At 38.1% G+C, this 24,707-nt stretch overlaps 1 protein-coding gene across 2 annotated transcripts in view; it reads left to right on the top strand.

The window, feature by feature from the left end:
• The window catches only part of LMBR1 (limb development membrane protein 1), an 81,641-nt gene that overhangs the window by 48,457 nt on the left and 8,477 nt on the right, over window positions 1-24,707 (top strand). For both annotated transcript variants that reach the window (XM_061996226.1, XM_061996227.1), the window contains 11 exons: window positions 2,126-2,252; window positions 2,666-2,734; window positions 5,032-5,096; window positions 6,213-6,285; window positions 11,952-12,032; window positions 13,071-13,147; window positions 13,393-13,470; window positions 14,343-14,416; window positions 14,670-14,760; window positions 16,203-16,269; window positions 23,341-23,502. In XM_061996226.1, coding sequence (XP_061852210.1) covers window positions 2,126-2,252; window positions 2,666-2,734; window positions 5,032-5,096; window positions 6,213-6,285; window positions 11,952-12,032; window positions 13,071-13,147; window positions 13,393-13,470; window positions 14,343-14,416; window positions 14,670-14,760; window positions 16,203-16,269; window positions 23,341-23,502 — 964 coding nt within the window. The remainder of the gene's footprint in view (window positions 1-2,125; window positions 2,253-2,665; window positions 2,735-5,031; window positions 5,097-6,212; window positions 6,286-11,951; window positions 12,033-13,070; window positions 13,148-13,392; window positions 13,471-14,342; window positions 14,417-14,669; window positions 14,761-16,202; window positions 16,270-23,340; window positions 23,503-24,707) is intronic.

Here is a 24,707-nt window from a genome sequence, read left to right as displayed (position 1 = left end):
TGTGCCAATGGTACTTTTGGCCAAAAGCAATGATTGCTTCTGACTACTGGCAGTGGTCATTTCTCTTTTTTTGAGAGAGAATCTTACTCATGTTGGCCTAACCTTACCTGTCTTCACAGAACACTTGCAGTTAGTATTAGAAAATGTTATTTACAGTTGACTTTCTCCATCACACCATATTTCTTGTATATCTGTTTTAACAAATGTGCTACTCCATCCAAAGGAGGAAGACTTGATGTTCAGGTTACCATATGAAATGAAATATTTTCCTGGGTTTGTCAGGAAGAATCTGTTGCTGTGAAACTTGAAGTCAGAGAGGCTGAGATTTGTGCATGTGGCTCATAGTAGGGAAGTAAGGAATCCTCCTCCCATGGCTCTGACTTTCAGAAACCCAGGAGGTAGCTTTATATTTTGCTCTACTTATGAGAGGAAAGGGCTCTTCAAGGTTTTTGGAAAGCTTGAAGTAGACCTCTGTACATGTATCCTTGAATGTTTTGGGTTTTCTTCTAATCTTGTGACTTCTGTTATAAAGTGAAGGCTCAGTACTTTGTCACCTGTTTGTTTCCTGGTAATTTGTTATTCAAATACAAAACATGCCATTACATGTATTCGTCTTAGATGCTCACTTCCAAAATAACTCACGGAAGACTGAAAGTTAGTTTCTGAGTACTATAAAACCCCCCCAATTTTAATAACTTTTAATGACCTCAAAACCACTTTTACTAAACACCAAACACATTCCAGAAGCAAATCCATATCCTATCTATACTACCTTTAATTTAAAATTTGGTGTTAGATATCGTTTATGGAGTTGGACTTAATGTGCCCACTCAAGCCTTCAGGGGAATTTTGTGAAGATCTCTCTGTGTGGGTTTTTTTTTTTCTTTTGTGCTGCCTTAGCTATTCTGCAGAGGACTGTTGGTAGAAAGGAGTGTACTAGAAGAGATCAGTGCTTATGGTCAGGAAGCCAGAGGTGTTATGTAGAAAGCATAATTCTTAGGGTAAATGTCATATAAAGATCACACTCTTGTGTTAGGCAGTGAGGGAAGAGGTGATAAAGGCAGACAAATAATAAAGTAAAACAAATTTGCTGCTTTTAACCAAAAAGGAGACTTTTCAGTGGAATCTGCCCAAGTTGGAGTGAAACTGTGTGAGAAACAAGGGATTGAGTTTGTTTGTGGAGATGTATAATGGCAAATGAAGGAAAAGAAAAGTATTATGTGAGCAGCCATCTAATAGTCCCTTAATGGTAAGGATGTCTGAAGAAAGTGTCTCGAGCTCTGTCACTTGGTTTCAGTAAAATCAGTGTTGTTGACACCAGGTAAAAAAAAATCAGACGTGATTTTGTGTATTATTTGGTGTCTTTACATTTGTAAATGTAAAAAAACCGCCTCTTCCTAGAGCATTGTTAGATATTTAGACTGAAGAGCAAATGCCGTGACACATAACCATGCGGAGCTGTGGTTTGTGTGTGTTGTGAGCAAGCTGTGCGTGTTCCCTTCAGTACAGGGCGTGCAGGGGTGGGAGGCGGTGGCTGGGGCTGCAGCAGCAACATGTGAGCAGTACCGGGAGCCTACGCTGGAGGGCTCTGAAGACTGTGAGGAACGGTACAGAAGCAATTGCGGTTGAAGAATGTATTTTAACTAAATTGGTGCATCTTACCTTCGCAGGGTTTAATGCTTGCTGGGCCATTTGGCTATTTGCCATAATTGGCTTTCCATTCCCTTGATTGGAATCATAGATAAAAATTTGCTAATCCACTTTCGTTGCTGAAAGTATTAGAAAAGTAATCCATCTTTTAAAAATGCTCGAACAAAATCATGTGGTATAAAGAATACTTTATGGAATAATGAAATTAATGAGAACTGTAAGGCATACGCAATTTAAAACATTTTCCTGTGGTTTTAAGGGGAAAAATGCAGTCTGGGCACTATAAAGCCATAAGTACTTCCTTTTTTTTATGCATTGCTTTTTAAATTTGCATTACATGTTATGCTTTTGTCCATATGATAAAATGCGAGTACGTATTTAGAAGAAACTGGTATTTATTTGTATGTTTCTTACATTTGAAAATACCTAATTCAAAGTTTGCTGTGTTATTTCTTTCTCCCTGTTCTGCCCACAGGGCATCAGAGCACGCATTTTGGAAACCCTTGTGATGCTTATTCTCCTTGCACTGCTTATCTTTGGAATCGTATGGGTGGCTTCAGCACTCATAGACAATGATGCTGCCAGTATGGAGTCTTTGTATGGTATGGAATTCAAAAAACTGCCTCACTAGTTTAATTTTAGCAATAGAAATGGCTGTTTTCAATTAAATATATCTCTAGAAAATGTTACATGAGGATTGCAAAGGTTTTGAAGAAGCTATGTCAATTTAGGCAATACTTAACATGCTGAGGAGTTCCATGCTCATGGGGACAAAATGTATGTTAAAAACAAGTGACTTAAGTGGAATGGGAGTAAAAGCTGAAGATATTTTTCAAGTTAAAATACTTGGGAATTTGGTTGCCTGCAGGATTATTAACTGAGTAATTCTTAATTTATTCTTAAATACATTGTTCAGTCCTGAATGATTAATAACAAGAAGTGAACCCAGTTGTGTTTGTGGTGTAAGTAGTCTATTTGTAATAAGCTAAGGCTGTGTTTAATATTTCCTTTGTAGACCTCTGGGAATTCTACCTCCCATATTTATATTCCTGTATATCACTGATGGGATGCTTGTTACTTCTCTGTAAGTATTCTCCTGATTATTCCAAAAGATGAATGATTTTGATTTTTTTTTTAAAAGATGGAAGGAAACTTTTTTGTTGTGAAAATGAAGATTGTTACATTTAAGAGTGTGAACTTTTTAATTGCAAAGTTTTTAAATTTAGATGTTAACTTGTTAGGTTTGAGTTCTGAAGTTTGAACAAATGCTACTTGACATTTTAAAGTTTTAAGGAACTTCACACCACACTTTTCAACTTTTTAACTTAAGGCGGGCTTTTGAAAAACAGGGACTCCATTCTGCAAAGCACAATTCTATAAAGAAATGTCTGTAGGAGCTCAGTAGTATAGAGAGAAAGTTATTTTGGAACATTTAGTTTGTCCTATGTTCAGTAAACCGTCCTCCTTTTTATAATTGGAAATGTCTTTATATAGATAGAAGTTGGAACACAGTGCAGTTACCAGTTTTGTGATTATAGAAGCTATCTGGCCAGTCTGGAGGTCAGTTACACAATTGCATATAATACAGTAAAACCCCCAGCCTTACACTAGCTGGTCCTAGGCTGAGTGCAATCATCCATGTTTAGGGGAATAGGAAAGATGATGAAAAGTTCCAAATCACACTTAAAATTTCAGCTCCCCTCCCCCAACAGTTTCTAGAAAATTGCCGAGAGTGGGGCAGAGCCAGCTGCCTTTCTAAATTGTCATGGTTTCACCTGTTTGGCAGGCTTTATAGGTTTACAGCTAACACTTATGGGGCTGTCACTGTGGAGAAATGATGGGGAATGATAGTTTGAAATGTCCTTAAACTAAGCAGATCTGTAGAAGGTGTTCTGAGTGTCTCATGTAGGCAGTTGAAGAGTGATTCACAACAGTTGCTGGACATTTTAGTGGCAAAGTTGGCTTAGAAACTTCCTACATCTGTCTTTCAGTTTGTTTCAGCAGAGATTAAAACACAGTGTGTGTTCTGGGGCTACTATAAACCACCAGAATAATTTAAACTAAATGCCAATTTTATGAAGAGTTATTTGTAGCTTATGCAACCAAGTCAAAGTTGTTTGAGACCCTCCAAGCTGTTTTATCTGTGTAGCTGAAAGGGCAGCACAGAGCAGTGCTAAAGTGGTAGGTGCTGGGGTAGCACTTTGTTAGATCTTCAGCTGGCTTATTTGCTAAAGTACTGTATGAGGAAGGCTTATTGCAGTGGGGATTTAGAGCAAGGCTTCATTTCTTTTTTTTTTTTTTCCTCTCCTTTTCCTGCAGGCATCCTCTGAAGGGAAGGAAGACTAGTTTAAGTTAGGCTTTTTGAATACTCTTGTATTTTTCCTATAATACCTAGGAGTCATAGTGAAACACTAGCTGATACATTTATTTTTATCTCTCTTGTGTGCTTCTTCTGTTTGTGACAACACTTTTATTGTAATGCAAACTGTTAAGCATATATTCTCATCCCTACTATTAGGAATTTCTTCCATGTCCTACCACAACTCAATATTTGAAGGCTGTTCTCCCTAAACTGCTGAGTTTTGTTAGCAGTTTTATCATGATTTGAACCTGTATCCCAACAAGCATACGTGCACCATACCTGGAAACCATTACAGGCTGCAATCAAAAAGGAGCAATTGTTATTTCATAGAAACATAGAACTAGCTTAAAGTCTGGTAACTGAGCCTGCTAACACTGAAGTTGCAGTGGAACTTTCAGAGCTAAGCAGCTTCATGATCTCTTGACCTTACAGCTACAGCTGTGCTAATAGATTAAATATGCCTGAGATGTTCTCCAGTGCTGTGGGCCAATCTGTATTGTTCCAGCCATGATACTGCAGTTTGCAGAAGATGACTGCATATGTATTGCTTAATGATAATGGTTCCTGGACTGCATGAACTCCAAAACTGCACCTAAGAGTTGTTTGGGAAAGTGCTACCTGGCCCAGGGCAAATCATGCCAGGGTAGTTCTAACAATTTACTGGTGTATGCAATGAAATCTTAATGCCCAGGAATGTATCCTGGCACTGCTGAATTTACTAGTGTAGACATAGTCTCTGGTGCCACATGCTTTAAATAAATAATTACCTGGGCAAGTTTAAGATATCTGATTATATAGTGTTCCTTGTTGACAAAAAAATTCAGTTATGCTCTTGGAGGTGAGAGATGTTTGTCTTAATCAAAATTCACATGATAACGATGTGTTCTAAAGTTCATATTGGAGTTTGAAACTCTTGCAGTTCTCTTCAGAACCTTGCTTGATTACATGTTGAACATACAAATAAAAATTAGTCTTTCACTTACGAATCACTGTTTTGCATAATCCTTCTTCCTCTGCAGTGTGCACGCCCGTGGGACTGTCACGGATGTTTACAGTGATGGGTCAGTTGCTCGTGAAGCCAACAGTAAGTGTTACACAAACATGTCCTTTGTGCTATCTGTTAGAAGGTAGGATGGCATTAGGGTGCTTTCTTTTGAAGTGCTTACACTTCTACATCATTCTGTCTTCAATTCATCAGAGTTTCTGTAGTCAATATTTGAGTAGTTGTTTAAAATTTTCAAATTTTACAAAAGCCTCTCCTGCCAAGGAAAAAGGTTTTTTAATAGTATAGACTTCCTCTTATTTTTTTCCAATTTATATAACTGCAACTAGTATTAATATCTATTGCCAGTATTGCCTGTGTGTCTGTTTTGGAAATACCTGAAAAGTGTGGGTGTGTTTTGAGTTCAGGAGCAAAGGTTACAAGACCAAACTAAGGCTGGATATAACAAGAAGGGTACCTGGAGGTACACTTAAATGGGTGAAATGTAGGTAGTTGGCATCTGCAGGAGCTTTCTGTGCATAAGGTACTCTACTGTTTTTGTATTGAACACTGTGAGGGAAGAGAGAATTTTATACCACATACAAGTTCTCTAGTGTGCTTGTCATGTTTCCTATTTTATATATACTAAAATTTAGGTGCTTTTACATCTCCTATGCCTTTTCATTAGTCAATTCAATCCTGAAAACACAAAGAAAATACATGCTGTTTTACTGTCTGTAATCTTTAAACTCAGAGCACCTGATAGTGGGATAGATACGCTTCATTCATTTGATTTTAGCTTCCAATAACAATTTATATTTGCTTGAAATAGTGGCTTATATGAAAAGTAACTTTTTAATATACCTCTTTTTGCAGTCCACAGTTATTGTTGTTTAAATTGAGTGTGAAGGTTGATAGGTTGATCTGATTTGGATATAGGTCAGCTGTACTGTTCCTTACCTTGTTCCCTAAGTCTCCTCGGGTTGAAACTAAACATGAGAGGTTTAACCGGGAATTAAAACTTAACAATAAGTTTGCTTACAGTAGAGAAATAGATCTGTAACAGCATGACATTACCTTTTGTGGAGTTCTGATTTGTATCAATATTGTAAAGTTGCAGACTATATATTTAATAAATGGGTTACTAGAATAAAATGAACCTGGCAGTGCAGTCAGAAAAAGAGGTGACTCTGATACTGTTTCTGTTTCCAAATACAGATCCTTGAAGACTTAGATGAACAGATGTATATCATCACTTTAGAAGAAGCAGCAATTCAGAGGAGGCTTAATGGTATGGCTGTTCTGATACTACTTCAGATACAATATTTAAAACAGAGTGGTTCTAGTCAGGGCTCTCGATCTCCCTGCTACATAAACTCAACATAGGAAATTTCAACATCTTGGAATGTAATAAGCATTATAGACTTACACATTTCCTTACTCTCTGGTGTTCAAGATTTGGCTCGTGTATGTGATTTGTTTTGTTTTTAGCATATTCATCAGCTTTAATATGAGTATTCTGAGACTGAAAAAGCAAATTATATGTTTGACTAGATGCACCACCCTTACTGCAAAATAATTTGCCGTGGTAAAGGACTGAGTTTGAGCCCTGTTTGAAGAACAATGGACTTGTATTGACAAGAGGCTCAACTTGGGCATTATGAGCTTTGGTTTTTATTTGGAGGATTTTTTTTTCTCTTTCCGTTCATTATTATTCAGAATCCTGGGTAATAATTTGTTAAACATCAGAGCAGTCCTTTATATTTTAAGAACTATTTGGTGAACTCAACTGAAGTAATTCTATTAATGGATAATTAGAACAAATCATTAAGCAAATGTTTTAGATTTCTTGTATTTGTCTTACAACTTTGCACTTCTTGATAAAGTGTTTTTGTTTTGAAGTATTTGAGAAACAGTATGAAGCTTTGGCTTCTAAGAGACAGAATATTGCAGCATGGCAGGTACCACTTATGGAACATGTGTTGGTTCGATAAACCTGGAAGTCATGTTATACACATTCTCTTCCAAATGCCTTTTAATTGCATGGATAAGCCATCCATCCACAACTTATACAATTGTTTCAAGTTGAAAAATCAAAGATTTTTCTTTATCAAAGATTTTTCATGTCCTGACACATCCATTGTTGTGTTGTCTTATGACTTATTTTAGCCTTAGTTTTCCTAAGTTCTTGCCCTGCTCTTCAGTTTTCTGTCATATGTCTCAGTCTTCTTTCAAGTCTCAGTAAGTCTCTGTTGGATGTTGCTTTGTCAGGGAAAGTACCCTTGGTAACAGTAGATCGTGGTAGTTGTCTCTATTCCAGTGTTTAAAATTTGTGGAGGAGTAGTTTCTTCTTCGTTCTGAAGTCAGCCATGGTTTGAGTTTAAAAGTGATGTTCACCTTTGCTGTTTTGGAAGCTTAGGTTTTTATGCAGACACACATCAATGTATGTATTCACATAGACATGCAAAAAGGTACATGCAGTGAATGTCTTTGAAGCTGTGATGGGGTAATTATAATTGTGCTGTGTGTTTAATAGCTGGGAACTGTGAAATATTTGTTACTGAATATTTTATGTTGTCATGGTGATTGTGCTTCCGTACAGAAGTGATACAGAGAAATGACCCGATAGTCGTTCAGGTATCTATTAGAAGTGCAGAGTGGTTTCCTCTGTTCAAGTGGAGAATGCGCTGATGTAGGTAATGATTGTCTGCTGTTTTTTCTGCACAGAAATCTATGCAACTGTTCTTCATATTGCAGTTCAGTAATATCACGTGATGAGGAGGACCCTGGTCTGTTTATAGGCACTTTACCATCTGGATTTAGGATATGTGCAGGTGCTTCCCCTGACCACTAACCAAAAACCTGGTTTCTCTTTCAGTGATTTAGTATTGGTTAGTATTCAGTGTAAAGTGGAACTGCAACCCACCCATGTTCTACAGAGCTCTCACCAGCCTACTTTTGAGAAGTGAAAGACATAGAGCTTAAATGTCCTTTGACAAGAGAGGGAACTGATTTTCTGTTTCACGTGCTGAGGGAATGGTATTGACGCTACTGTCTGAAGGAATGCTTGGAAAGACATAGTTTGATGTGCAGAGAAAATCAATAGACTTTAAGCTGAAAAGTAAATAAAAATCTAAACTTGTATACAGCATGTAAGTGTGAAGCAATGTGTTTGTGTGCATAAGAAGACACTCTGCAAGATTTTTGTTAGAAGCTATTTGAAGTGATTTTAAATATGGTTCTTATTTACGTGGCAAGCATGGAAAGCTTCATCTTCTCTGCCAGAAGTCGAATACACACAAATTATGCCAGGGAAATAGATTTTTTTCCAGAGCTATGAAGACTCCTGCTTATCATGTTTATTGCATTTTTAAAGAAATACGTACAAATGGAGGTGTGGTGCAAATTACATGTCAATGTAATTGTAGCACACATAAAAAAGTAAATGTAGTGATGTGATGTTAGAGGCCATAAGCTGTGGCTTCCACAGAGTGTGGAAATATGTTGTGGCTGTATCGGAGCAGATATATTAAGCTACACACTTCACATGCCATGGCTGTTGTAACTTCCATAGCTGTGGTAGTCTAAGTATATGTGCTTAGGTAACCCTGCTGGACAGTTTTGTATTGAAGTGTTCTGAAACCCATGCTCCATTTTTGTATATAACCAAAGAGTTGAATTTTTATGAAAAGTGAAGAGGACCAGAACATGGGCTTAAGCGATTCTTCATGGTTGTCACTGCTGATTTAATTAATTGTTTTTCTGGGTAAAATAATTGCTATCACACACCTCACACTGCTTTGCCCTGTCCTAATCAGTGTTTCCTCAGACAATACTTGCACTTAGGAAGGGAGTAACATGAATCACTGTTGTCACTCAGTGCGCTGGAGAAAACCTCTGTTTTCAAGGGAGGAAAAAAGTTTAGCTGTATGAGCTGGTGCTGTTCTCAATTCATATAGATGTGAGTGTTTTGGTGGTGATGTAATTCATAGACTATTTGGTAAAACTCCTCATATTTGAAAATAAATCTGTGAAACCACTTATCTTCTTGGCGGAAACTAATTTTCTTCCTTCTCAGATGTCTCCAGTGTATAACTGAAAATCGGAGGAGAAGGGAGGGGAAAGTTTGATTGTGTTATCTACCCTAGTATTTTTTATCTATTGAAGAGATACTGGGCTTTGGAAAATATTTGTTTCCAGTGTATTATATTTCAGTACCCACATCACTCCTACAGTCAAAGAATAAAGCTGGGACTTTTTTTATATTAAAAGAAAAAAGTTGCCTTCAGCTATTAGTTTTCCTGAATCCAAAGAGATGGGTGGAGTAGGATCAAAAATACTTGCTTGATCAAAGTTATTGGCTCTGAAAGTGTCCTTACCTATGTAAGAAAGATGAAAGGTGTTGTTTTTATTGCACGCTAGTAACAGTGTAATTTTGAACTAATTGGTGTTGAACTGCCAATCACCTAGGGGGAATGCAAATAGATACTCTTACAATTTCCTTTGAGGTACTGAAATCTTATGTCGGGGCTGGAAGAAAAACAGAATAATACCGTTAAATTGACCTTAAATGAGCTGCTTTGTGGCTTTCTTGGAGAATCCCTTCTAACTTTTCATTGCTAGTCCAAACAAGTCTTGTCTACCAATTTGATTTATTGGCTAGACAGCGCTGACATTGAACTTTGTGCTTGTTTGAAATAAAGCTAATGTTATAGAGCTTTTAAGAATTTAGTTGCATCCTTTTCAAATACTTTTTTGACTGATCTGAAACTCTGCTTTCACCTCTTGTAAAATATCCTTTTGTATAGCAACCTCTTGTTTGCTACATTTTTTAAGGAGGAACTACAACAGCACTTAAATATCATTCAGAATTTCTGCTCAAGTGTCTCTTGGACCTAATGTCATCACACAGACTTAGTTGGAAAGACTGCCATGAATAGCAGTGTTTTGAGCTTTGGATTTTTATACTGAGGGAGGAGAGACAACAGGTATCTTGAATAAAGGCTCGAATAAAGGCTGAGACTTCTAAATCACACAGAAGAAAATGTCAGACGCTAACTAAAGTTGTTCTTCTTTTTTGACTGCTTCCATTAAAGTTCTTGAAACTTCTTCCACTGAGCTATCCTTGTTCTAAACTCTTAATCGTTTCATAAAACAGATGTTTTTGACTTTTTCAGCAGGGACTGCATCAGCAAAAAAGCTTATTTTAATAGTGTTAATTAGTTTTTTAAAATACCCAGCCTTTCCTGCAAACCTACTTAAACACTGAGAAATTAAACTGACCTTCACATTTCAGGTACTTCAAGTGAACAGAAGTTGTTAGGAAAGTGTTTGTAGGTCTTACTGGTTAGTCCTGGGATTTGAGATATTTATGTATTTGGAGCCCTGTAAATATTGCCACATACATGCTCTGTCACTGATATCAAAGACAAATGTTTAGGCATAGCACAAAGTTTGTTTTATGCAAAAAAGCATGCAAAAGCAGCATGCGATGAAACATTTTAAAATGAGTGTTTGGAACGGTTAGATGTCTTACTGATAATCTGACTGCATTGAAAAAATCAATATTCTGAAATAAAAAGTGTTTAAAAAAAAGTAATCCAAGAAACACTCTTGTAAATCTTGGCTTTCTGATAGGACCTCACTGTGCTGGAATATGGAACATGTTGGGGGCTGTATAGGATGAGAAGTTTACCACCTTCTCTTGTACTAAGATTGCTGGATGGATGAGCAGATAACAGAAAATAAGGAAATAATGAAACTAGACTATAAAGTAGTGTTAGCATGCCAGCAGATTAAGTACTGTTTAGGTTTTGTAGAAAAATGATCAAGATGAGGTAAAAACCTGGACATGACTATTAATCTGATGTGTTTAAAAAACCAAACATCTGGAGCCTGGTGATCTTAGAGGTTAGGCTGCTATCAAAGGTGAGGCTCAGAGGAGAGAAAGGCCAACAGGTGAAGGGTATCATTGTAAATCGGGAAAGAAGGTAGCAGAGAAGACTTGGGGTTTATACAGGGCCTTGAACTGTCACTGCCACAGAATGTTTTGCAGAGTGAAACTGGCCTGAAATAGACGGGGGAAATCTGGGCTCTCTTAATTTACTTTCAGGTGGGATTATTCAGCAATAAGAGATGAACATGAGGCTAAGATGAGTGGAGAGCGTTTCTAACTTAGCCAGGGAAGAACATTTTCAGTTTGTGATCGCAAAGAGTAAGAGCTAAAGTAGAAGCCATGCAATCAGAACTGAAACATCAGACCTCTAGTCAGCGTTTCAGAGCTGTGTCCTTGCTTGAACACTGTGCAGTGTTTGTAGAGGGACTGGAATCAATGTGAGAAAGTGAAATAGTGTGCTTGCATGGGAAATGAGGGCTGATTGGAAGAGAACTGGAAGGTTGAAGGGAGAAATGGGCTATGTTTCCTAGGGCTCATGTATGGATAGCAACTTTCAGGCAGAAAATTAGCAAGAAAAAATGGTATTAATATTATGATTGTCAGTTTTCAGATAATATAGAGGAGAGAGTTTGAGTTGTTGCACAACAATGATTCTGTAGATGCTGTAAACTGTAAAAAGGAAAGAATACGGTCTCATGGGTGATTGTGAGGAAGATCTGATTGTGATTGTCAAAGGAAACTCTGTGGAACAGAAACACTGACCACCTCAGGTTAGCTGATACGAGCAGAAGTTATATTAACAGGCATGTCAGCAGTATGGAAACTGAGTTTGAGTAAAAAGGACAGGGGAAAGGAGCAAGGGAGAGGCAGAAGCTGAAACCTGAGGGTTCTTGACTAAACTTCTGTTTTTTGAAAAGTAGTTGAAGAGTCTCAAACACCTGCAGTTTAAAGCCACAAGTCTTAAAGTGATACTTCCTAAATCTGAATTGTCACATAGTGTGTCTTACAGTACTGTAGTTCAGTCTCAACCGAAAGAAAATCCTGCGTTCTGTTTTTAAAAGGAGTATCTTCCACGGTGGAATCCCAGGCAGCAGAGTTGGAACGGGAGCTTGAAAAAGTGAAAAGCAAGAAAACAAATTTAGGTAATAAACTTTCCTCTACTGTTTCATTTTGGTTGCAGTTTAGTAAATGATTATAAGATGCTGTGTTGAGCCTGTAGCAGTCACTCAGTTTGATTCTAGTTAGTTCTTACCCAGATATGTGCATCTGTAGTCTTTTCAAATTGTCAGAGTTCCTACAAGTACCTTACATGCCATCCTTGTGCCTCTCTAACAAAGAAAAAGTAGAGAGTCTGATTTGGATCTGATTGTTAACATGATTTTAGAGAAATTGAAACGCTCTTGGCTTGTTGGATGGAGCTCAATAGCACAGTCTTTTCATGTATAATGATATACTTACAGTTATTTATGATCACAGAAAACAATGCTAAGACATTACTTTCTGTTTTGAAATTTTTCTGTAGAAGTTAAATTGTGTTTAAGTTCATTAAAATAATTCTTAGCAGGTTTGTGTCTTTTAAAACTGAAAAGTGATACTTCTGGTAATGGCAGCCACTCAACAAGAATCCCTTTCCTTATTCAAAGATGTGAAGTATTTTGCATTTATCTGTGTGTTATGTGCAAATCTAAGACTGGGGTAAGAAAATGTCATTGGGATTTCTTTGTAGACATACTAGTGATGTTCAGTGAGTTAGTGTCTTCTTTCTTGCCTTATAAGAGGAAAATACCTTTTAAATAATTCAAATTCCTTTCTGTCCCTTATACTTATGTACTTAAATATACATGTTAACAACATACTTTAAAATACAGTGAATTTTAGACTTTCCAGAACTGCTATATGCCGGGGAAAAAAAGGTTATAGTGAAACATGCCTGTAAACAAGGAAGACAAATCTGCTTTTCCCTGTCTTCCCAGTCTTTCTTGAAAGAGGCTTCATATTTTTGGCATTACTTTGTACAGCTCTTCAGGGTGGATATTTTTATGAGCTGGTTTGTGTCTAATCGAGAGATTAGTTTTGCTACCTATGGTTATAGTAAGAGCTTATAGATAGCTGAATTACTTGTTTTATTCAAAGATGATCTACGGCATTAAGCTTCTGATTTGTTTTTTTCTTCTGAACAGAACGACGGAAAAAAGCTTCTGCTTGGGAAAGGAATTTAGTCTATCCAGCTGTTATGATATTGCTACTGACTGAGACGGTAAGAACTTCTGTGCTCTTTTTTCCCCCTTCTTTTTCCCCAGCAAAAAGATTGAAGAATTATTCTGGTCATTTGGGCAAATAGTTGGAAAATTTGAGTGATGTTTGTTTGTTAAGCAACAACCTTGATGTTATTTTCTTGACCGTTTTAATAGAGTTAACATGATGAAATCTGGTGAAGATGAATGTGTACTTTTTAAATGTGGAATACTTTTAGATAACAAGACTGTTTATATCTCTTTATAGTCCATCTCAGTCCTTTTAGTTGCTCTCAACATTCTTTACCTGTTGGTTGATGAGACTGCAATGCCGAAAGGATCAGGGGTAATGTAAACTTTTCTTATTTTTAAAACTTGAGTAAAGCTTTGGAGCCCTTGCAGAAGTGCAAGTGGGAATTTCTGTTTCAATAACATTGAAACTAAACCTTGACTTTGCTTCTAGTTTTCAGTCCTGTGTATACGTAAACATTTCTCACGTCATGTTATAGTGGGTTCTTAAAACTAGTCCTAAATCTTTATGAAGATACAATGGTTCAGTGAAGTAAATCAGTAATCTGGAGTTTACCTTTTACTCATGTCACCTACTTTTATATGGTCTAGAAATGTTCAATTTAAGAAACTATGCTCAAAACAACAACAAAAAAGTCTTTGTGTTCCTCAAAACATGACATTTTCTCCTCCTTTACTATAAAAATACTTCAATGAAGTAAAGAACAGCACATTGAATGGTAATGTCTTTAATCATGAGGGGTTTCTTAACCTGATAATGCTTTCTGCTGAGTAGAGCTGCATAGGAGCTTGCAGAGCTGTAAAAGGTTCTTAGGAGTGGTGGCCACACTGCCTGTGGTATTGCAAACAACTAGCAGTGTCATGTTTTGAGATCTCTTATTTTACTTTTCAAAGTAGTGGTGTATGAGTAACATGCAGCATGGTGGGTAGATGCAGCATGCATAAAGTATGAATTGTTTTACCTCCTGTCTTGGTAACACGTTTCACTCAGGTTTGAAAGCTTGCTAATGCAATCACTTAGGATGGGAGACTTGCAGGTTGGACCACCAGAATGCCCCCTAGGTACTGAATTGAGAAAAGACTGTGTTTTGTGCAAGATGTTAGGGGCTTTTGGCCCTGGTAAAAGTGAACTTTATGGACAATTGTATGTGTGTTATTTAATTATGCAAAGTATTCTTCTCCTTGTAGGGGCCTGGAATAGGAAATGCCTCTCTGTCCACCTTTGGATTTGTGGGAGCAGCACTTGAAATCATTTTGATATTGTATCCTTTGTATAAGAATTTTGTCTGTTAACAAGTATTCTGTCTAGCTTTCTAGGACAGTTGTAATTTACTAAGACACTTACCTGGAAAGAAGAAAGAGATAGGTCAGTCCTTTTCAAGCACTCCAAGTGTTTTTGTTGTTTTTTTGGTTTTTTTGGGTTTTTTTCTGTAGTTCTTAAGATTTCAGGAGTCTCCTGAGAACTTGAGTGAAACTTGCATTCCTTGCAGATTCCTTTTTCCTTGATTCTAACAGCTATCTGATGGTTTCCTCTGTCGTTGGCTTCTACAGTCTTCGTTTCTTCGAAAATATCACTCCCAGGAAGGATGACACAACTATGACAAAGGTAAGGTGAAGTCGGTGACGGGTGATGGCTCCTTCCTCTCTTTCTTGCCACCCAAGACTAACTGACTCTTAGTAATTACCCTGAATGGCTCATTTGCAGTGATCAGTGTTTGTTTGTAAGCTGGGTAAACACAAACTAGAAGATTTTCAGAATGCTGAATGAGTGGGAAAAAGGATGTGCTCCATTTGGTTTGGATGGCATCCATTCACTTGTAAAAAGCCAGGAATGGCAGAGCTTGTTAACTAGCTATAGAAAAGCTAGTGAAAGAACTTTTTTCAAAGGAAACCTATTGCTAAGGAATAACTTTGATTGTTCTAACTGTACTTCAAGGAGCTTGTTTGAAATCTGAAGTAACACAAAGTAATACAAATTGCTAGAAGTAATGCAAAGCAATTAAAATTTGAATAATTAGACTAAGACTGAGGAAGTCTGTTCAGTCACATCTTGCAGTCTGAGGCTAATTCGGCTTTCTACAATTTAGCACTGGGTTCAGAATAACATAATGGTGTTACCTAATGTGGAGGAACATGCTCAGGTTTTAGGCAAAGTATTCCCACAGCTGATAAAGGGAGGTGATCAGTCACTGGGGAACAGATGTTGAATGGAAATATTTCAATGTATTTGATTGTTGATTTGGGTTTTTCTAAGTAAAGGATAGAGACATTTTTACCACAAATTATTGGAAGTGAGGGAGTAGTAGGCAAACACGCAGACCAGTTGTAGTATGTAGGAAGTAGACAGTTGGAAAGCTCTTAATGTTTTCTGTTGATTGTTTACAGTACATTAGGAAGAGTGTAGAAATAAACAGTGAATGCACAAATGTCTACCTACTTTCAATAAGTTTCCTGCTTTTTTTCTTTTAGATCCTGGTAGAATTAGAGCTGAAGAAAATGATCCCTTGTGAGAGAAAGTTTCAATTACTTTTTATAAAAAGTCTTCACAAACACTAGGGTGAAATCTAACAGCTGTGAATTTTCCCTACTATTTAAAGTAGTCATGGGACATTCAGTTGAAAGGAAGCTCCTTATTGTAATTTTTTAAGTAATGCTAATCCTGCAAGCAGTTAGATAACAAAGCTTAAACTGATGTATCAGTCATCTATTGTAAGCCTATGGAATGGTTCTTTTAGAAAAAGTTTGAGAATTAAGCAAACAGTTGATGCTTTGCAATAGAGGAGTTGATTAAAAGCAAATTATTACATATCTGATGTGGTTTTTCTTTAACTTGTCCCTTGGATCATCTTCATCTTGTGTAACATCATATGGAGAAGTGTGACCGAATAAGCAAGACTAATGAGATGTTGTGGTAAATCACTTTAGGTTGAGTTTGAAAAATGTAACTTTCAGGTTTTATTTTTCACCTTGACCACTGTTTCTTTTAATTTTTTTTTCTCTTCAGCAATCCCATTTATAATTGAAATGCTTTTTGTCATTTTTAAACAGATCATTGGAAACTGTGTCTCGATCTTGGTGCTGAGCTCTGCTTTGCCAGTGATGTCAAGGACACTGGGTAAGTGAAATGGAAGTACAAAACATTATAATAAAGACTGTTTAACTGAGTTTGAAAAAATACCAGAAAAAAGAACAACCTGTAGATGTACCTTTTGTAGTATGTATTTAATTTGTTGTCACTTTTAATGTAAAGAACACATACATGTGGCCTTGTGTACACCAACATGAACTGTTGAAAGTACATTCTACATAACGAGCTGCAGAAAATGCGTTCTGAAAAAACATGCTAAGCATTTTCTAGGAAACACATGCTTTCCAAAAGTAGTGAGAATAGATGTGGAATAGATAGGAGAGAGTGCTTGTTCCAGGACAGTCTGAAATAGTTTTATGTTCTCTGTGAAGCTATGGTGCTCAGTTTTCATGGAAAAAGAAATTTGGGAATTTAAGCTGTAAAATGTGAGACAATGTTGAGTGCAAATGTCTTTTTAAAAAGAACTGTTGATACCAGGCTACTGCCATTTTTTTCCCTAAAATAATGTGCCTGCGCTCCTGCTTACTTCAGTTTTCAAATATATCCAGCATAGGAGAATGGAAGATGATCTGATTTCATTGTTAAGAGATGGCAGTAGCATTTCAAGTGGAAAAACAATTTTAACCAGTTGGATAGACAAGATATTTTGTTTCTCTTCCTTTTGTTTAATGAGGTAATTACCGTCTTGAATTCTTGAAGTTAGATTGCAAGGCTATTACATGTTTAAGTAGTGCAGAATACTTGCAGCTAATGTGAATTTCATTGGGAACATTAAATGGAACAAAGCAAAAATCTTCACCTCAGGCTGTACATGTCTTAAACATAAGCTTAGGAGTTTAAGCTCCGGCCCACAAATGGGTAATGTGTGCCCAATAGTTTTGTAGCTTTTTTCCTTTCAGCCAGAATACTGTCAAATCAAGAGTAGTTAATGCTTTCCAGATTTTTACAGATGATGACTTCTATTAGATTTATTAGCTCCTTTCTTTAACAAACAAAAACCCTACCTGTTACACATTTTGAAAGATTGAATCTTAAAATACACATTCTAGAGCTCATGTTTTAAAAGTTTGTAATAAAACTTGACAAATATGCAAAAGAAGAATTCAAGTAATGAAAAATACTTTAAAATGCAGCATGTATGATGAACATCTAAGAGGTTAGCACTTATAGCAAGATGTTAGGTTGTAAAATTAGGGGTTTAGAATAGAATTTCAACATTAGAATTGTATCCTCTAAGTTGCTACATTCATCACTTGCTTAAAAATAAAATCTAATCATTAATGGTTGATGAGATTAACAGTTGATAATAAATGGATTCTGTGGAAGTAAATATCCACGCTGGGTGCATTGTTATCTCATAGGAAACAGATTAATGGTAAAACTCACTTAAAAAAAAAAGCAGCTAACAAATGAAATTCCTGAATAGTTTGCCATAGAGATAAATAAAAGAAGAAAAAAGATGGAACAATTAACACACAGCTAACAAATGCACAGTCACAGCTGTCCAAACAGGATTAATAGAGTATGTTAGAGTACAGTGAGTCATGTGGCGCTTTGCAAAAATATCAACATGTGTTGCACTCCATGTGACTGCCCTGTGGCACTGAACAGATGAAAAGAAAGAAATATGTAAAGCACATTCAGAGTCTTTTCACTTTATTAAATGAATCAAGTTTTTAGACTTTACAGAGCAGTCTTTCTGGGAAAGGTAAAAAAGCACGAGTTTTATTACACGTACTGACCTTCAGTTTGAAAAATGGAAATAAGAGATTTTGTCCATGTTTCATTGCATTCTCATTAGATAGGTAGGTGGTGAATGTCTCTCATCTGTCATTCTTTTAGAACTCCAGAAATTTTTTTAATAAGTTATTCTACTAGAAGTTACCTTACTGTTTCTTCCCAGAACTTTTCAGCCTTTTAGTAGTCATTCAAAAGTTTGGGTTTTTTTTTTTTTTTTGCCAGCACAGTGTTAACCACTGAGGAACAGATTGGGAACGGGGCACTTTGTTTCTATATTCTTGACTATTTTTGCAAACAAAATTGAGTTTTCTAATATACAAAAATTTTCCTAGAATTCTGCTGTTGAGTATTGTGGTTTAAGTAAATAGTGATTTGAAACTTTCTTGTATGTACAGTTTAAAAACATGGGTTTTTTCCTTTTTCTTTAACCTGAATAATTATTTGGTAAATTGTCACAGACTTCCTTGGATATGTACTTGTGTCCACGAGAGATGGAGCTTTCTGTTCAGTTACTGAGGAGTTTTTCAAATTGCAGTCTTAGGATTATTTTTTTTTTTCTCTGTGGGCTGAGTAGATGCTGCTTCTGTAATGAAGTCATCAGAGGCCTTTAACTGCTTATAATTTTGTAAATTTGTGGGAATACAGTCAGATGGTAAGCAGTGGATTTTTTTTATTTGTAAGAGGAAAATGAATGTAATTTTTGGACACTATTTTTCTCCCCTGCTCTGACAGAATAGTCAGCCTTCACTTCTGTTTGCCCATATCGCGCCCTCTCTGTTGCTCGCTAGTCTTCTGAATCAGCTTATGTCAAGAAGTATTACTTCTTTAACAAAGAACTGTCTCCCCAGTGCTCTACCTGTTTTGATTATTTTCTTTTAAAGGACCAGCAGTCAGGTCAAACCTGACTTTCTCAATTTTCCTATATCTCTGCAGTCTGACTAAAACCCTGCTGCTTTGAAAATACTAAGGACATTGTTTGCCTTAAGTGTGAAGCATCTCTGTGTTTGTGTCATCTGTTTACCAGTTAATTCAGTCATCGGGATTCTTCTTTTTGTGCTAAGATCTGTTCTTTTTTGATATTTCTGTCTGCCTCTATTACTATTTTAATCAGCTTTGTTGGTTTTGGCTGGTTTTTTTTTTCCTTATCCTTTGAAAATTGTTTTAATTTTCATCTTCTTGGCATATTTTCCTTAAATACCAAATTTGATTCCCATGTTGTTTATTTAAGTGACTGATGCTAAGTACAAGAAGTGTGAGTATCTAGCTCTTAAGTCTTGGATATCAAGGCACACACAAATCTAATTGTAACCAAGTTTACCCCTGAAAGGAAGGTGACTGACCCTTAGTTCTGTCTCTCTTCTCTTACTATTGCTGTTGAAGTTACAGTTCTTAAAAGCTCCCATACCCTTTGAAAATGAGGTGATGGAAAACTTGCTTCCAAGATCTTGAGAGCCAGGGTTATTTTCTGGTTGCTAATGTTCTGCTGCCATTTTACTTCTGGGATGAGGGAATCTTCCTTCCTTCACACTGTTGCTGTCAACTGTGAGAGCACACACCACTCTGACATCTGTCCCAAATGCTTTTTTTTTTTTTTTTTTGGGAATATGACTGATCAATCCTAGACAACTGTTATTTGAGTGTCATCTCAGTATTGTGTCCTTTATTCAGTGCGGTCCTTGATGTAGACCTGGCAAAGGAACAACCTGTGGTTCTTCACTCTTTTGCCTTCTGGGACAGATCCTACAGTTTGTATAGACTTCCATGTTTTGGGAACAATTTACTCCCTAAGCTTTAGTGATTGTCTGGCCTTTGATCAGTATGGAGCCCAGATGTCTGTATTACAAGTGCCACTGAAGAAAACCTGTCAGCGTTGCCTTTCAGCTCAACTCTTTTTGCTTCCCTGCAGATGCTCTGTGGCTATTGTGGTGGGTAGATCTAGGAATAACACTTCAACTGTAAAGATGTCTTTAAACTTTGGTTTCAAAAACAGTAGCTATGAAAAAACAAAGGCTTAGTGTTTACTGTAAGATGTTGTGGCTCTTAAGTAGTAGCAAAGCACCTTTCCATGTGTGTTGAAATCGAAAGCCCATGGTGTATTTCATCCTTTCCTGGAATAGAGAAAAAAAATTCACAGAAACTGAGATTTCAAGTGGTTTTCATAGTAATGCTGTGTTTTTATCTAGTTAAGTTTATTGGAATTATAAAAACAGAATTCTGATTTACACTAGGCAGTTTAGAATTGTAGAATCATAAAGGCTGGAAAAGACCTTTCAGATCAAGTCCAACCACTAACCCAAAATTGCTAGGCCCGTCATTGAACTTAACCATATCCTTCAGCAACTCATCTATGTGTCTTTTGAAAGATCTGTAGGGATAGTGACTCCACAGAACGGTAGGGTTTGGAAGGAACTTTTAGAGATCTAGTCCATCCCCCCCTGCTCAAGCAGATCCATCTAGATCAGATCACTCAGGAATGTGTCCAGGCAGGTTTTGAAAACCTACAGAGGAGATTCCACACCCTCCCTGGGCAGCCTGTCCCAGGGCTCTATCACCCTTACAGTAAAGAAGTTTTTCTTTATGTTCAAATGGAACTTTTTGTGTTCCAGCTTTCATCCATTATCCCATGTCCTATCACTGGACACTATAGAAAAAAATGCTGCCCCATCCTCCTGACACACCTTCCAAATACTTGTAAGTATTAATGAGGTCCCCCCTCAGTCTTGTCTAGAATAAACAGCCCCAGATCCCACAGCCTTTCCTCATAAGGAAGATGCTCCAGTCCCTGATCATCTTGGTGGCCCTGTGATGGATTCTCTCCAGCAGTTCTCTGTCTCTATTGAGCTGAGGAACCCAGAACTGGATACAGTACTCCAGATGAGGCCTCACGAGGGCAGAGTAGAACAGGGGGAGAACCTCTCTCAACCTGCTGGTCACACTCTTCTTCATGCATCCCAGGCCACGAAGGCACATTGCTGGCTCATGGTTAGTTTATTATCAACCAGCACTCCCAGGTCTCTCTCTGCAGAGCCGCTCTCCAGCAGGTCAATCCCCAGCCTGTCCTGGTGCATGAGGTTGTTCCTTCCCAGGTGCAGGACTCTGCACTTGCCCTAGTTGAACCTCATGAGGTTCCTCTCTGCCCAACTCTCAAGCCAGTCGTGGTCCCACTGAATGGCAGCACAGCCTTCTGGGGAATCAGCCAGTCCTCCCAGTTTGGTGTCATCAGGGAACTTGCTGAGGGTACACTCTGTCCCCTCATCCAGGTTGTTGATGAAGATGTTGAACAAGACTGGCCCCAGAACTGATCCCTGTGGAACTCCACTGGCCACAGGCCTCCAACTTAACTCAGCCCCACTTATCACCACCCTCCGGGCTCTATCATTCAGCCAGCTCTGGATCCACCTCACCCTCCACTCATACAAGTCACACTGCTTGAGCTTTCTGATGAGGATGTCATGGGAGATCGTGTCAAAAGCCTTGCTGAAGTCAAGGCAGACAACATCCCTGCTCCCCTTTCATCTAGCCAGCCAGTTATGCCCTCGTAGAAGGCTATCAGGTTGGTCAAACAGGATTTCCCCTTGGTGAATCCATGTTGATTTGCCCTGATAACCGTCTTTTTCTTCATATGTTTTTAGATGGCATCCAGGATGAGTTGTTTCATTACCTTTCCAGAGATGGAGGTGACACTGACCAGCCTGTAGTTTCCCAAGTAATTCTTTTTGCCTTATTGAAGACTGGAGTGACATTAGCCTTTCTCCAGTCCTCAGGCACCTCGCCCGTCCTCCATGATCAATCAGAAATGATGGACAGTAGCTTAGCAACCACATCAGCAACTCCCTCAGCACTTGTGTGTGCATCCTGTCAGGTTGCATGAATTTATGGGTGTTAAGCTTGTCCAAGAGTTCTCTAACCCCATCATCATCCACCAAGGGAAAGTCTTCCATTCTCCAGACTGTTCTACTCTCCTCCAGGGACTGGGCTTCCTGAGGACTGGCCTTGGCAGTGAAGACTGAGGGAAAGAAGGCATTCAGTACTTCTGCCTTCTCTGCATGCTCTGTCACCAAGGCACCCTCCTTGTTCACCAGTGCATTCACATTCTCCCTAGTCTTCTTTTTGCTGCTGATGTATTTGAAAAAGCCCTTCTTGTTTCCTTTACTTCCTTTGCCAGGTTCATTCCAAAAGGGCTTTGGCCTTCCTGGTTTTGTTCCTCTGCACTCTGGCAATGTTCCTATATTCTTCCCAAGGAACCAGGCCCTTTTCCCACCTTTCATAGATTTCTCTGTTCTCCTTCAGTAGCTCCAGTAGTTCTTCTTTCATCCATGTAGGCCTCTTGCCTCCTTTTCCTGATTTTCTAAACACACCGATCTTGGGCTTGGAGGAAGTGGTGCTTGAAGATATTCCAGCTTCCTTGAGTACTCCTACCATCTAGAATCCTATCCCATGAGATCCATCCAAGCAGGTCTTTGAAGAAGCCAAAATCAGCTCACCTGAAGTCCAGGGTCACAATCCAGCTTGGTGTCCTGCTTCTTCCACACAGGATCTTGAACTCAACCATCTCATGGTTACTGCAGCCAAGGGTGCCTACAACCTTCACATCCTCAACCAGACCCTCCTTATTTGTCAGTACCAGGCCCAGCAGCACACCCCTCCTCGTTGGTTCCTCAATCACCTGTGACAGGAAGTTGCCATCAACAATCTGTAGGAACCTCCTGGACTGTGTGTGCTTGGCTGTGTGGCTTGGCCAGCAAATGTCAGGGTGGTTGAAGTCCACTGTGAGGACCAGGGATTGTGACTGTGAGGCAGCTCTCAGCTGTTTGTAGAAGGCCTCATCCACTTCCTGACCAGGTGGCCTATAGCAAACTCCTGCAGTAGTGTTGCAGACACTACTCTGCCCCTTAATTCTCACTCATAAACACTCAACCTGCCCCTCACTGCACTCAACAGAGCAATTATACCTCCTTGCCTCCTTGGCCTGTCTTTCCTAAATAATACATAGGCATTCATGGCTGTGCTCCAGTCATGGGAAGTGTCCCACCATGTTGTCCTAATGTCCAATCTAAACCTCCCCTGACACAACCTGAGCCCATTTCTTTGTGTCCTGTCATTCAGTTTACTTCAACTCACATTATTCAAGCATTTTACTGAGAAACTTACATTTTCATCAGTGTGTTCTGTAGTAGAGCAGTTCTGTAGTGGCTGATGAAGTGGAAAATGACCTTGAGAATGTTGTGTGTTTAAGTATGTGTCTTAGAGTGTTGTCTGAATGAATTTTGCTTTGTAAAAAGTAACAGAATGCAGTTCTTGTGTTTCTTAAAGTGTAATCAAGAGTTTTTATATAAATCTGAAATGCAATTTTAACAGGAATCACCAGATTTGATCTGCTTGGAGACTTCGGAAGGTTTAACTGGCTGGGAAACTTCTACATAGTGTTATCTTACAACTTGCTGTTTGCCATCATGACGACATTATGTCTGGTCAGAAAGTTCACTTCTGCGGTGCGAGAGGAGCTCCTGAAGGCATTAGGTAACAGAGCACTGAAAGTTTGGTTTGTACTTGAAGGTTTCCTTTCTCCATCATTGATACCTAGATGTGCTGCTGCCAAAGCTCTATTACAACTGGCAGAGGACTGTTTGTGGTGGAAGTTTCTGTAAGCTGAGAATGCATAGCTTTGTGTTATTTTTTGAAGGCTGACCTTGTTGATACAACTGTGCTTATGGATCTGCAGTTAGATTTTCAGCCTTTAGAGAGCACAAACATTGTCATTCCAAAATAGAACTCCCAACATGTGTGAGTTCGCTTTTTTTTTAATTATTTAAAGCAACTTATTAATTCTCTAAAACCAGTTCAGTGGAAGTCTTAGCTGCTTTGTTGTGATGGGTGTTTTTTAAGCACTGTGTGTTCAAAAAATTTTTTGTACAGAATATACAGAATCTTAGTAACTGTCTGGGTAAAACCTGTACTTCATATAATTAAAAAAAAATCAAATTCTGCTCTGGAGACATTCAAAACACAACTGGATGCGTTCCTGTGTGACCTACTCTAAGTGGTCTTGCTCTGACAGGGAGATTGGACTGGAGGATCTTTTGAGGTCCCTTCCAACCCTGAAGATTCTGTGATTCCTGTTTCCTGGACACAGCAGAAAGGCTTGACATGGATTTGATACTAAGAGGATAAAATGTACATATTTAGTAATTGTGTTGTTCCTACCTTTTATCTTTACTAATTGATGAACCTCCTACTTCTGTAGAACCCTAGAGTAGTATCTGCTGAAATTGAGAAGGTTAATGGTGAAACTCCAGTGTGTATTTGTAACCGTGGATTCGGTTGGTAGGGTTGTAGTTTTCACCCATTACTGCTCTCAGATTGTGACCCTAGTAAACAAAATCCAACCACTTCCTAGAGTACATCTCCACAAGTGTTAATTCAGTTTGTCAGGTGTACTAAACAGGATGATACAAAAGGGCTGGTAGTATGGCATTACAAAAAGCCATTCTGTGATTTTTGCTGTTGAGTTTTGAAGCTCCAGGGGACCAGGATTAGTGGGCTGGGGGGTGTAAATTGGTCCATTGATTTTTATGCTGAAAATATTTTCAGAAAAATTCCATTATTAATTGGGACATATATGATGCAAGTGTGATGTATTTGTTATCTCCCAGCTTTTAGTTAAGGTCATTTTATGGGAAGACCTTGATTCATCTCTTTCAGGGACTTGCGTAATCCTGTTGGGT

Source organism: Colius striatus, chromosome 5, assembly GCF_028858725.1.
Source record: "Colius striatus isolate bColStr4 chromosome 5, bColStr4.1.hap1, whole genome shotgun sequence".
Taxonomy (NCBI): Eukaryota; Metazoa; Chordata; class Aves; order Coliiformes; family Coliidae; genus Colius; species Colius striatus.
Note: the sequence above shows the minus strand (reverse complement) of the source record. Positions and strands in the feature narration are given on the sequence as shown.